The sequence below is a fragment of the Leopardus geoffroyi genome, chromosome C2 (genome assembly GCF_018350155.1).
Source record: "Leopardus geoffroyi isolate Oge1 chromosome C2, O.geoffroyi_Oge1_pat1.0, whole genome shotgun sequence".
Taxonomy (NCBI): domain Eukaryota; kingdom Metazoa; phylum Chordata; class Mammalia; order Carnivora; family Felidae; genus Leopardus; species Leopardus geoffroyi.
In genome coordinates, this window is record NC_059333.1 from 58403453 (window position 1) to 58418482 (window position 15030).

A 15030-nucleotide genomic window follows, 5' to 3' on the forward strand; every position below is an offset into this window, starting at 1 on the left:
CCTGTGGACTGGTCCCTTCAGCTCCCGCTCTGCTGGTGCACCGGTCCACATGGCTGTCCCTGGGAGCCCACAGTCCTGGCAGAACTGGCTGTCATGAGTCAGGAAGATGCCAGAGAAGGAGCTGAACGGGCATCCACAGAAAGAGCTGAACAGTAAGGGATCTGGAGTCCAGTTGAGCCAATGATCTCTGAAGGACCAGAGGGGTCCCTCGTATTCCTTGTCACCATCTGAGTCTGAGAGTGGACACTGGTGCTAAGGGAGTGAGTAGTTCCTAAATAGCTCTTCTTTCTAAACTTGGCCTTGCTGATAAGTTCCATGTGCATACTGAGGTGTATGTTTAGCCATTTCTAAAATTAAGTAGTGGTGTCTCCAATCCTTCAGATTCTGTGTCTCCCCCCTCTCCCTACCCCTCCCCCACTCATCTCGCTCGTGCACTCTCTCTCTCTCTCTCTTTCTCTCAAAAAGAAACATAAAAAAAAAATTGTATGAAGAACAGAGTCATCTGGGTTCTAGGTAAATCAAGGCATAAAATCCTCTTATTTTCTCAGAAAAAATTTAACCCTTTAAAATGACTTAACAAAGCATCCGACTCTTGATTTTGGCTCAGGTCATGATCTCATGGTTTGTGAGTTTGAGCCCCATGTCAGGCTCTGCACTGACAGCACAGAGGCTGCTTGAGATTTTCTCTCTCTCTCTGTCTCTCTCTCTCTCTGTCTCTCTCTGCCTCTCCCTCCCTCTCTCAAAATAAATAGACTTAAGAAGATAAAAAAAATATGTTTAAAAAATAAATTAATTAAATAAAATGGCTTAACAAGGCACCAGGCTGTCATCTCTGAACCTCAGAGATGGACGGACAGTATTTGGAGGAGCTATTCAGCTGGGCCTCTCAGGTGCTGATTCCAGTTCCATTTGGGATCTGTTCTCTCTTCCTTTCCTCCTTAAGAGATGGGAGAAGATTAGTCTCTTTCTTTGGCTTAAATACGTAATATCTTTTCCCTTTTTAAAGTATGATACTGCTTCTCTTCTGCTGTTTGCACTTTGGGTCTAGTTGAGCCTATATTCCTACCCAGAAGCCTTCTGGTCATATGAATGACGTAGCTCTGTTACGATAGAGTGTAAGCAAGGTTGTGGTCTTTTGTATTTGGGTATCCTTAATATGCTTTAGTTCTTGCTGTTTTGGGAAGGGGAGGAGCCTTCCTTGCAGCTCAGATCTTATTAACTTGCCCTGGACATTTTTTTTTTTTAGCATCTGTATTTTACCTTAATTTGGAAAAATTAATTTGACATTCAGTGCCATTTTCTGCAGCATCAGCTCCAATGGGTAACTGGCAAAACAACTGCATCTGTTTTCTTGCAAGCTGCCTGCATTACTCTGGCCTCACTTGACAGGGTATAGGCTAATAATCAGGGAAAGAACATGTAAATGACAAACCATGTGACCCAAAGTTCAAACTGAGATAAAATAGACAAGCCCTAATTGAACATTCTAACATTCCTAATAGACAATGCATACACTTTCAATATATGTTTTAAGAGCAAGCTCATAATGGACCAGACTGTCTTAGGTGTCAATAGAGATGATACGATTAAGTCCTGATAAAAGTCTGGAGTTTACGTGGAGTTTAGATGGCACCTTAAAAAATGAGCTCAACATAATAATTGTCTTTAAAAGAAATTTTGCATAATAATTATTATGTTTACTTGAAGCTCTCTGTTGATATTAGTAAAAATACTTCCCATGAAGTGGTGCCTTTTTTTTTCGATTCTTAAAAGCATACTTTTTGAAGTAATTGTAGCATGGTGTCTTTTTCCTCCTGAATAAGAAGTTTATCTGGATTTCATCTCAGATGGGCCAATTTTAATGTCAGCATATACACACAAACATGTACATAAAAGCTTTGGTAACTGTGAGACATTAGTTCCAAACATCCCTATCATGACCCCGCTATGAAGGCTCACTGGCTGAATGTTTGCTGTAACAACTCGTAAATTCATTTCACCTGGAATTCATGAGTCAAAATCCCCTCAGAATGAATTCACTCGTATGGGCTGGCAAACACCTTGAAGTTGCAGGGATATCCAGGCGAGAAGATGGAGAATGTTGTTATCCATGGCTCAGCGGCTCACCCAGTAGGCTTGAGTTATGTGGATGGGCTCTCCACTTCCCATGTCGGTGAGAATGTCTTCTAAAACAGTGAAAAGCCTATGAATAAAACAGGTGAGCCCAAGAGGCCTGAAAAGCCCATACATGCAAAGAAAATTAGGAGGTGATGAAGCATATTGAGAGAGGCAAATTAACATCAACGTGGTCATGCCCCTGTGCCTAGGAACTATGCATCAATATTTTCAAATGTGTAAGAAAATATGGAGAAACTTCTGAAAGTATTGTTGATTCTGGTATTTGGTGTTTAAACTATATTATGGAAAAATTCTTTTCTTGGATGGGTATCTCAGTGTTTGAGTGTTGCAGCGATATTTGTGAACACTGATGGGTCGGGAAGGCATTGCCGTTTTTTCCGTTTCAAATAATAGAAAGAGGCTGGATTTGTTTTTCTGTACTTGTTTTAGTACAGAAATCTCTTGAGGATGTCTAATGCTATGATGTTAAAAATAGAAAGTTCAAGAATAAAGAATATTCTTGGAACTTCCTCTCCTATACTTTCAAATTCCGTAGTCAGTGTATTTATTTATTCCTGAGTTATTTACATTGGAGCACACTAGAGATAATTTATTATTTTATGTTTAGTGCCAACTTACACTTAAACTGTAAATATGATGATCTGAACTTCCTCTTTTTGGTGTTGGTTCTGGATGTAACCTAAAATAAATCAGTTCAACTGCTAATTTCATTTTTCCTATTCAACCGCCACAGTAGATCCTGAATATAAAATGTTTAATGAAGTTTCACAACATTATTTAAAAACCGGATAATATCATCCAAGTGGAAGATGAGACAAATTCTTTAATAGTGAAATAATAATAATGATATGTTTGAGCTCATCCTGTTGGCCAGGGACTCTTCCAAATGCTTACCTGAGTTAATCATCTAACCTTAACCACAAACCATTGATGTTGGTACTGTTGTTATTTCTATTTCACAAATGAGGAAACTGAGGCACAGCACTTCAGTCCCATAGCTACTAAGCAGTAGAGCCACGATTATGAACTTAGGCAACCTGGCACCAGACCCCATGCTCTTACCCACTGTGGTTACTCTCCATCTAGCTTATTCAGAGCTATGGTAGTTCATCAAGTTGGGTCTCAGGACTGAACATTCCTCTTGCTCAGTTGGTACCTTGTAAATGTCAAGTCTGGGTCCTTTGGGGCTGAGGAGGCAGAGAAATTACTTGTTGAACTTGGAGATGCCTAGTGGGAATATTCAGAAGATAACTGGACAAGAGGGAATTGAGTTGGTTCCCAATTTATGAGTGTTCTGGCAGCAGGGAAGAGAACCTTCCAGTACTGGGGCAACTTATGGATGGATGTCCATGGAGAAACAGTTGTTGGAGGCATTGAGAGACATGCCGGTTAAGGATAAAAAGAGGTGCGGGGCCAGAGGTCCAGACCGGACAAGTCAGATGTCCATTTGGCTACCAGAGAGTTCAGTCTAGAGTGATATTTCTCAGCCTTTTGTTTTTTTTATCACTTAAGGAGTCTCTAGCCATTTCTATCCTGTTCACCACTCCCCCTCCCTCCACACACAATGATATTTTAATACCACAGATATACTGTATATCTGTTGAAGTACTGTGTTGCTTTATACATAAAAAGAGTGGGATTTTTTCATCCCCCAAGAACTGATTTCTGTCCCCTGGGACAGAATGTCACTCCATTGAGAACACATAGCCTAGAGGCACCGAGAGAGACATTGAATGGTGTGTGGTGGGAGTATGGGTTTCAGTAAACCAGCTTGGAGGGGGCTAATGGGCTTCAAAGTTAGAAGGGCTCACCAAAGGTGAAGTAGTATCTAGGGGGTGGGCGGGGAAGGGGGGGAGAGATTTTCTTAAATATGTGAGGTCAGAAGTTCTTTGTCATGGGGTCACCATCCCCACTTCCCCAGTGCCACCCAGAGATGTGATAAGGCGTTTCTTTTTCTCCTACTATTCACTTAACTCTCGTCTCAGTCTTCCTTCCGTGGCTGTAGGTCACCATGTAATCTGAATTACCATTGTGTTTTAATGAAATGTATCATTTCAGGGTGTGTGGTTTGAATTTCCTATTTTATGTAGAGACCAGCTTCCCAAGAAGCTTGCTTTAAATTCCTTTTAATTAAGTGAGTTCAGGAAAAAAAAAAATGGCTACTACTCCAAATTGCAAGAAATGGGTAATGAAAATGCTGTAACTAAAAACTGCTGTGTGCTCACTTGAGATTTAGTACTTCTGAACTAACAAACCTCAGAAAGAATCAAGTAGCAACTGGTATTCCAGATGAAGAGCAAACTGGTTGTCCCTGATGCCCAGAAGACCAGCTCATTTTCTTGGACCTGTTCTCTTCGACAATCTTGTAACCTAATGCTATCCAGGAGAAAATAACATTGAGCACACAGCTTGCTAACTCTTCCCATTCAGATCTCTTTCCTCATGATTTTGCTGCCACGATGACTTTATTCCAAACTCTGTAACCCAGCCCCTATCTCAAAGGTCCTTATTAACCTTACATAACCTCATTGAATCACTTACTAGAAAGCGTGGTAAGGAAAGTTACGTTCTCCCAATATTTTTCTTCTTCACAAACAAACAGTGGTTATCCAACTGATCAAAAGGCAGGAAGTAGGAATTCCTGGAATGAAAGATATGGTGAAGAAAGCTTCTACCAAGATATGGGAAAGGGAGTCCGCCCGATTATTATTTGAAGATTTGAAAGTGCTAGAAGACCAATGGGACAAGGTGATCCCAGAAGTCAGAGAGCTTGTTGGGAAAAGAGGACCTGCTATTTATGGCAGGTGTCAAGCCTGGGTGCACAATAGAATCACTTGGGGGTTTTCCAAGTTTTCCATTCTCAACGCCCACCCCAGAGAAATTCTGACTCAATGGGTCTGGATTGGGTCTTGGGCACTGTTGTGTTTAGAAGCTCCCTGAGAGGATTCTGATTTAGATTTCAAAGTGTTTTCACATACTTTAGCCAGGGTTTTGTACACCTAAACACAGGAAAGGGAAACATTTGTAATGCCTGTTGATTGTATAAGGGAACAGTAGGAGAAAGAGTACTAATTGTGAAAATGCAAGGTGAGCAGAAAAGAATTTTCCAAATATTGGACAAAAAAGCCTCACCTTTGTAGGGCTAACGTTAGAGATGCTATCAGTCCATTGAGTGCAGAACATGAAAGAGGAGCTTGTGTGGCCACATTTCTTGCTCTGTGTAGACTGTTCCTGAGATGACAACAAAATCCCCTACCCAGAGTCTGAAAATAGTCATCTAATATTTGATGTCTGGTAGTTCCTAAACCTTATTGAGTCCACTCTATAAATGAGAAGTATGGGAGGAAAGAAGAAGAACATTTGTTGATAGTCAAGACGTATGTTAGAAAAGATCATGTTAATATTTCCAAGTCCATTTTGGGCGGTGCACATGATCTGCATGCCCCAACCGTGACCTTCACAGCTTTCAAATAGTTCTAAGTAATAATTTCACACATGAAAGTGGCAATTGACAACCTTGGTTATAGCTGAAGGAGAAGTAGAGCCAACACGGGGCTCTCCCACTGGGAGGAATAGAAGTCAAGTCACAAGGAGGCAGAAGAAAAGTAAGTTGTGATCAGAAAGTAAGAATTCAGAAAGTAAGATACTGAATTTTAAGATGTTAGAAATGGGTGATGACAAAGCTTAGGCTGTGACCAAGAGAGAGAGTGGCAGCTCCTGTGAACAAAGTAAAAGCTAAGCTGTTGTCTCCATGTCCACCAATAGATGAAGAGGGACAGCACTTCAGGTGCAGAAAAGAAAATCTTCCAGACCCTAAATATTTAAGATGAGGACTTCCAATTAATTACCCCTCCTCCCTCCAGTTTCTAACTCACAGAGCATGGCTAGTAAGAATAGCAATAGCTCAGCACTTCTACATGTCAGCATTGTTCCAAGCACACCGTACCCATTCCAATATTCACAACGAGTTTTGTGACAAGAGGCACTGTTAAGCCCATTTCACAGATGAGAAAACAGAAATAGGGTAAGCAGCTTATCCATTATGGGCTACAAATGCTGGAGAGAAGCTGTAGACAGGGTTAGGTGAGAGAATATTTTACGGAAAGTTAAGTTCAGCTAAAGAAGCAGACTAAGTCCAGGAGAAGGCCTGCCTATCCATGGATATTGGACACCAACAGATGCCAGGCTTCGTGTAGAGACCTGGTGAGAGAGGAGTCTAAACTAATGCACAGGGATCATAGTGAAGAGTCCTGAACACCGGTGTTTGGAGTTTGAATCTGATTTGGAAGGGGCGAAGGAAGAAGAAAATGACATAATCAGCACTTTACCTTGAGATGATTCACTTTTGAATATGAACAAACTGGAGAGAGGCTGGAATGAAAGGGATTAGGTTAGGGTCCTTTTGGTCCGCATTATATGACAGATAATGAGTGTATGAGCAGGGGGGTTATCCGTTGAAGGTTAAAGAAGAGGTGAGTTTGATCTATGTTGCAAAAGTCAAATGCAAAGTTTTGGTAACTGGGTGGATGAAGAGAGTGAGGGAGAGGGGAGAATAGAATCCAAGGTTTCAAGTTCGAGTCACTGAACTACCGGCAGAAACTCAGAAGAGGCACTTTGAGGGGTGAGAGGAACAGCGTGAGTAGCTGGACTCTGAAAATACGCGATTTGTTGTCAGTGAGCAGGCTATCGAGGTGGGAGAGTTCAACAGGAACTTGGAAACACGTTTGGAATTTAGAATCGGAGCTTGAAACGAAGATTATGGTGTCATCTGCACAAAGGTGCTGTGGGAAACCTGGGGAATGGATGAGATCTCTGGAGGAGGGAAAAGGAAGAAAATAGAGAACAGATCCTTGGAAAATACTTACATCTGGGGGCAAGGAGGAAGAAGAACCAGCAAAGGAGACAGAAGGAAAGTGGTAACAGAAGAATAGGAACATCTAGAAGTTTGCATCACAGGACACATGGGGATGGAAGGTTCCAGAAAAAAAGCTGACTTAGCAAACCCTCAGAGAAACCCAGAAAAATTAAGCCATTTGGGTTGGTTGAAAGGTTCTAAGGATCAGGAGGACAGGAGATGGCCTCAGGCGGGAAGGAGGGAGTGCAGAAAAAGAGGCAAAGGCAGCAGGGCTGGGCAACCTTGGAGAGTTTGCGCATGAAGAAAAGGAAGACAGTGGCTGCAAGGGATGAGACGTGAGGGAAAGTGCTTTGTTTCCTTCTTAAGGTAAAGGGCACCAGTTAAACCTATTTTAGAGATCGATGAGCCACAGAGAGGGATGAGTGAGGATGCATAGGTACTGTCGGTAGTTAAGCAAAAAATAAGTAAGCAGCAAAAGTACTGTCCACGGCAGAAATCCCAGCAGGATGAGGTCCTAAAACTGTTTCAAACCTTATGATAAAGCAAACCAGAACCCATGGAGCTGCCGTCCTTAACGCCCACACAACAGTTCTCCAAGAAAATAAGGCCAGGGCCAATTAAACAGGTATTTCCTCCTCTTCTGGAGGAATGCATGAATTTAATGCACGCATCCCAGGGCAAAGGGGGAGAAGTAGCCGTCACTATAGGCAACCTTAGAAAGTAAGATAACTTCTATCGAGTATAGGAAGAAGAAATCTTGCTAATGAATTTGGGCTATAAAATATTAGGATTTTCTTTTTATAAGAACTGTTAGCAAATTGCGTGACTTGTAAATATTCTATGTGCAGGAGAAGGGAGGGTATTTTTACCCTGTGTTTTGAAAAACAAATAGTTAAACGCACTCAGGCCTGAAGGTTACTTCACTCACTCTATATGAGGTAAAAGCTTCCTGGGGAAAAAAACAAAAAAGGTGGAAAAGCAAAAATATTGATAGTGGTTAATGAGTGACGGCTGGCTTTGATTGCTGTAGGAAGTCTAGGTAGGACAATGCTGTAGAACATTCAGCAAACAATCTGTTCCATTGTCCCGTCCTTTCCTATCAAGGGGATGGAGGGGTGTGGCACCGGACATAGGATGTCAGAAAGGAAAAGAGGAATTGGAGAAGGGAACAAAGAGATAGACTCAGTGTTCCTAAGGAATGTGCACACCCTCCCTCTTCTGCGGGATGGCCTGGGTACCGTGTGTGTCCCTGTGTATTCAGAAATGGTCCCTGGGGCCCCATTGCTGTCACGTTGCTGCACAACCCTCGGGCATGAAGAAAAGCATTGGAGGTTGTTAGCACATCTCTGTCTGGAGGTTGAAACTGGGCTCAGCACCAAGAGAACACCAGAAGGGATTTGTCTCTTCTCCGTGCTTGGATAATGGCTATTCCCTGAGACCCAGGGAAGAATTAAGTTCAACGTGTGCCTCACACTATATTACACACTCAGTCCTGAACAGCTGGGCTGCTAGTACAATTTAAAAAGAAGAGAGAACTGGCTGTTCACCATCAATGTATAATGTATTCATAATAAATCTCTCAATGAGGAGGTATAAAGATTTCCTGTTGCTGCATAAGCCAAAGGAACAGAGCATTAGGCAAGTATCCAGTGAGTCTCATTAACAGAAACAACCAATACGGAAAATCCAGGGGGACTTGCTCCACATTTCTGTTAGTAACGGCAATTTTTTTACCTGAAATATGCTAGTAATTTTCTCGCTTGTAAAATTGACTTTGCCTAAGGATTAATAAATATGCTTTTTCTTAATAGTTACTGAATAGCCTCCATGTTCTAGAGACTGTATAACAAAACATTTCTTGTCATCTTTTTTCGTTTTTTTTCTTTTTTGCTTTATTTCTGAGAAGATAAAATAGTAAAGCCATCCCAGATTGATTTATTTTAAAAGAAAATGGAAATAACATATATTTAAATTTTAGTCAAGGGGCGCCTGGGTGGCTCAGTCGGTTGAGCGTCCGACTTTGGCTCAGGTCGTGATCTCACAGCTCGTGAGTTCGAGCCCCGTGTCGGGCTCTGTGCTGACAGCTCAGAGCCTGGAGCCTGCTTCTGCTTCTGTGTCTCCCTCTCTCTCTGCTCCTAACCCTCTCGCATTCTGTCTCTGTCTCTCTCAAAAATAAATAAACATTAAAAAAAAATTAAAATTTAGTCAAAAGAATAATTGATAATGAACCCTATGAATTAAAAAATTTTGATTCTAGGGGCACCTGGGTGGCTCAGTCAGTTAAGCATCTGACTCTTGGTTTCAGCTCAGGTCATGATCTCACAGTTTGTGAGTTCGAGCCCCGAGTCAGGACTTGCACTGATAACCTGGAGCCTGCTTGGGATTCTCTATCTCCCTCTCTCTCTGCCCCTCTCCTGCTCGCACTGCCTCTCCCAAAATAAATAAATAGACTTTAAAAAATTATAAATAAATAAATCAATCAATCAATCAATAAATAAATAAATAAATAATTTTGGTTCTAAAATGGGTGGTGGTAGTTAAGAACAAAGTTAGTAAGGTCAGAACAAGGACATTCTCCTCCTACACTTTGCTTGCCAAGTGCAGTCACCTATGTGGGGTCCCCAGTGTCAGAGCCAGTCACAGAGCCATCTAGCTGCTGGTAGATAGAAACCAATGACAAATGAAAGATATCTGTCAGAGATAATTTTCACACACGCACGCGCGCACACCCGCCCCCCCCACACGATAATTTTCACTTTAAGTTACTCCTGAAATTTTTTCATACCAGAGTTAGAACTGTGTCTGTCATAGTCACTTAGACTTTATAACAATAAGATCATCTCAGTGTCTAGGTGGATAACTACCCTCTTTTCTCGAAGGCAGAGGAATGGAACATACATTTGATCATTTAATAGCAGATTTGACTTTTTAAAATATGTGTCCAAAAAGAGGGCTCTGCTGAGTCACCTGTGTTGAGCTCTTAAAAATCATTATCTGATTTGTCAAGAAATTATTCCCACTGACTCAGGTGTTTACAATAGTAAAATAGCATGTACAATAACATAAAAAATAGGATACATAATAGCAATTGTTTTCTTTAAAATTCTGCCTTTCCTGGAATTTAAATGCCTGTCCCAGAATTATCGAGATAGATGTAGGGTTTTCATCTTTGTGTCAATGGCTGCATGAATAAAGCAGATAGGCCAGCATTAAGCCACCTTCTGTAAGAGACACGTCAGCAACCTCAGTTTGTCGTTTTAGGAATATTCTTTAGCAGACATCTTTGTTTTCCAAACATTAATTTATTTCCCCAGAATAGCTTTCCTGAAATGAAATTACTGGATCAAGTGGTATGAATATTTTAAAGCTCCTCTTTCTCAGCATGTTTCTAAGCAGCTCTCCAAATGGGTATTTATTAATTCACCTTCTGTGAGTAATATATGAGAATTACAGCCATATTCCACGCTTAACAAGCTGCTAATAAGACTACATGACTTTTATTTGTGCTTATAGCAAGCTAGGAAAGTTTTGCAAGTGTTCATTTACATTTTTTGTGTGTATTTGCTAATTTTGCGCTGTTTCCTTATCCGCTGGCTTATTTTTCCCAGCTCCAGTCTCAACCGCTTTTCTCACCTCTGTTGCTTTGCACAGGCTCACATGATTCATTTAGCTACTGGGTAGATGAAAAGTCCCCAGTGGGGCCTGACCAAACCCCAGCCATCAAACGCCTCGCCAGGATCTCCTTGGTGAAGAAGCTAATGAAGAAATGGTCCGTGACTCAGAACCTGACGTTCCGAGAGCAGCTGGAAGCTGGGATCCGCTACTTCGACCTACGTGTGTCTTCTAAACCCGGGGATGCCGACCAGGAGATCTACTTCATTCACGGACTTTTTGGCATCAAGGTCTCGGATGGGCTGATGGAGATTGACTCATTTCTTACACAGCACCCCCAAGAGATTGTCTTCCTGGATTTCAACCACTTCTACGCCATGGATGAGGCCCACCACAAACGCCTAGTTCTCCGGATCCAGGAGGCCTTTGGAAACAAGCTGTGCTCAGCCTGCAGCGTGGAGAGCATGACGCTGCAGGCCCTGTGGGAGAAGAAGTGCCAGGTAAGCAGAAACAGACATGCTTGCAAGGGCACGAACGTAAGTCTGTCTGCTTTTTATTTTTCACCTATTTTGAGAGAGAGAATGTCCAAGCAGGGGAGGGGCAGAGACAGAGGGAGAGAGAATCCCAAGCACTGCCAGCATGGAAGCGACTTGAGGGCTCGAATTCACAAACTGCAAGATCATGACCTGAGCCGAAATCAAGGGTTGGACGCTTAACCGACTGAGCCACCCAGGAGCCCCCCCTTCTCCCTTTTCTATACCACCAGCTGGAGGGCAGCTCACCCCAGAGCTCTTAGGCTGGAGGGCAGAGATGATTTGGAGTGTTCGATGTACACACACCAGTTCCTGGGCGCTTGTGAACTGGGATTGACACCTGCCGAGTATTTACAATTTGCTTGGCAGACTGTTCGAAGCATCTAGGTTGCCTTTGAATGGCCTGGCCAGAACCAGCATACAGCAGTGTGGTGAAATTGGACCAGTTGGTGATTACCACTTTCTTTACCTCCCATAGAACCCCATTTTCAGGCTCCTACTTCCCCTCAGGGATAGGCCGGTCCATTCTGCCTCTACCTCAATGTCAGGAAATCCCTGCATTAGCTGACAAAGCATGTAAGTGATTCGACTCAGAGGCTTAACATTTTAAAAGGCTCCCTTCACAGATTTGGGGTCATGGCTGGAGAGAGTTAAGGAAGGAAGAGCCCAACAAAGGGATCCAGGCTGGAGAGAATTCCCAGGTCCCTTAAGCTTAGTAGAGTCTCCACACTAGGCCTTGAGGAACGTCCAGAAAAGGAATGTGGGCCTCAGATATATGCTGCTCTGATCCCACAGGATGATAGATAATGGGAGAGGGGAGCTTCAGGAAAGGTCAGCCTCCCATTTGGACTATCTTTAAAAAAAGAAAAAAAGCAAGTCCCTTTCATTAACAGCTGCTCACTTACTCATACACACACATAAACCAAAGCATCTTAAAGAGGCAGTTATTTTTGAACTTGGGGAAGAGCTTTTAATTAAAAATCAATTAAAGCTTTTTCACCTGCAAATATTTATTGAACACCTAGTATGTGCCAAGCACCAGTCTAAGCACCTGAGATAAATTAATAAATAAAACAAAGATCCTTGCCTTCAGGGGGCTTTGATTCAGGTGCAAGGAAATAGATCATAGATGATCATCATAACAAAACCATTACAGAAAATGCTAGAAAGGGATGCAAGCAATGAAAACAGAAAGGCAAGTGTGATTAGGAGGAACCAGCATTCTGTGGGTTGGAGGGTCGATCTCAATTGTACATAGGTTGATCAGGGTAGACATTCGAGGGAGTTAATCGTGTGGGGGAAGAACTTTGCCAGCAGAGGAACCAGCCAGTGCCTGACGTCTTTGAGGAGAAGCAGGGGCATGGGGCTGAAGAGCAGAGCAGCGAAGATCAGAGCCCGTGGGTGATTGGTTAGGTACTCCGGCTCTCACTCTGAGGGAGGAAGGTTGTGAGAGGGTTCTGAGCACAGGGTGCTGTGTCCTGAATTACATGTTAATGGAGTCTTTGTGTCTGTTAGGAAGAAGCCAGAGGTAGGAGGGGAACCGGTGAGAAGAGCATTGGTAGCAAGTGGTCAGATTTGGAATCTACCAGAAGGTGGAGCCAACAAGGTTTGCTAGTGGACGGGATTCAGGGTGCAAAAGAAACAGGCTTCAAGGATGCCTCCCAGGTTTGGCCTCAGTAACTGGAGATGCCAGGTGGTTTTGCACACCTATAAAAGGGCTAAATAAACGTCTTTGACTCCACAGAGGCTAATGAGTTAACTCTTAGGATCTCTTAAAATTTCTCTAAACCACTTTTCCTCGCTGAAACTTTGTGATAGTTTGCCAAATATTTATCACACCTCTGCCCCTGAACCTAAGTTGATATTTTTTCAGCCTCAAAGGCCTAATTTGGAGAGATTTTTCTCTCAGTAGAGTCTCTCTTACGATATGAAATAATAGTAATAACAATGTTGCCTTAACAGCTAACATTTATTGAGCCTCTCTGCTCTGTGTTTGGTACATGGATTGGCACATTTAATCCTCTCTACAGCACTATGAGGTAGGTGTTTGTTATTATCCTCATCTTATAGATGAGACTTACAGAGAGACTAAGCCTCTTGCCGGAGAGAACATTGCTAGTGAGTGGCAAGAGCCAGGATTGAGTCACAGCCTGCCTGGCTCCCCAGAGCTCCCGCAGCTTCTGATGCCATCCCAGCGCCGTTCCTTCCCCTTGGTGGTTTTCACAACAAATATCGTGGGTTACGCTCATAAAAACATGTTCTCCTCATCCATGAGCCCCTATTATCAGAGAGTCACAGAGAGTTAGCAGAATGGAAGAAAGGGCTAGAGACCTGTAGGAGGGCCTTTGAATTTGGGATTCAGGTAAGAACAAATCTGAGTAAAGCTAAGTTTGATAATCAGATATCTGCCATAAATATAGATTTAATACTTTGTGCCCAGGGAGTATCCTGGATGGAATGCCTTCCTGCATACGAAATCGTTTGGAAGTCTGCAAGAGTAACAGATTATCTTCAGGAATACTGACTAGGGCGGACAGTGAATTTCTAGCAGCAGGGGGACGAGCTATCCTCATTTGCAAGTATGGGCTAATCTGTGTCTTCCAACTACCACACACCTCAAATTACGAAGGGAAGAGATTACGGTGACATATCAGAAAAAGGGAGCCTGTCATCCATTTGAATTGGAGGATCTCCCTCTTCTTCGCTTCCCGAAGTTTTCCTTGCCGTGTCTCTTCTTAACACCTAAACAGAGACCTCACAGTCATCAGTCACCTACCCTGTGCTGGTGGTTAAACTTTAAATATTCATTATGTAATGAGCTGCCTGGCATGTAACCCCCTGAGTATTTTATCACTACAATTTAATAACACGAAGCGTACTACCATTCAGTCAAATTTCATTTACCCGACAGTTACGTCCCAGCTCACTGATACATGTGCGTAGCGGCTATGGGTTTTGAGGTACAGTGAATTAGAAGATTTATTCTACAATGTGGCAGTATTTCGAATCTTAATGAGAAGGTGGGAGTACAGAACACTCCTAAAATACAAAACGACCGATATACAATTGCAGGATAAAACTGCCCTACCTGCACTCTATGAAGAGAGGGGTTTGTAATCAATCAATTGAAAAATAGTACATAGCATAAATCTACAGCCCAGGGGCCGCCAGTAAAGGACCCATCAAAATAAGAGGAGGTCAATCAAGGAATAATTCTCAAAAGAAATTTGATTTCAAATCTGAGCCTCAAGAGAAACCCTGAACATAAATTGCTGAGCTGGAAGGGAGAGAAAAATATAGCAGGGCAATGGAGGGAGGCAGATGCGAAACACAGGCCCTGGGGCAAGAGTTACTGCCCTAGAATTCCATAGAATAAGGTTGGTTTGCTAGGTCAGCCTCCTGCTGTCAGCAGAAATTCTCCCTATAACTCTTAGGGTCAGATTGCTCAAGTCTCTTGAGGAAAGGCATAAAGCCCCTTTTGTACAATTTGTACTCCTTACACCTTTTCCAAGGCAGACTAAAGAATAGCACGGTCCTCTTATCCCCTGACACTGCTCAGGGTCCAGGCGGCTCTGAAAATGGCCTGCCGGAGAAGGGTCGCACAGCCTCCCGCCCCTCCCACAGTCCATTTCCAAGGCCAGCTTTCTCCCCTTACCCAGGCTGGAGACCCCAGCCTTCCAGCCAGCCAATTACACCGCCAGCGGGAAATCCTCCCAATCTCCCAGGCAATCTGCTTACTATGAGCCTGTGATTAACCTCATTAACACACGTGTTTACCACAGGCATCATTAGCAGTCAGTCAGACATTACTCAACACCATTAAAAACAACAAGAACAACTATTTGCCTGTTGGGTGCATCCAGCCTGGTGCGCCCTTGCTCTAGGCCCCCA

General features: G+C 42.8%; 1 protein-coding gene across 5 annotated transcripts in view; it reads left to right on the forward strand.

Annotated features, from left to right (window-relative positions):
- PLCXD2 (phosphatidylinositol specific phospholipase C X domain containing 2) overlaps positions 1-15030 on the forward strand; it is a 50678-nt gene that overhangs the window by 20652 nt on the left and 14996 nt on the right. For all 5 annotated transcript variants that reach the window (XM_045502009.1, XM_045502011.1, XM_045502010.1 and 2 more), the window contains one exon: positions 10646-11106. In XM_045502009.1, the coding sequence (XP_045357965.1) occupies positions 10646-11106 (461 nt within the window). The remainder of the gene's footprint in view (positions 1-10645; positions 11107-15030) is intronic.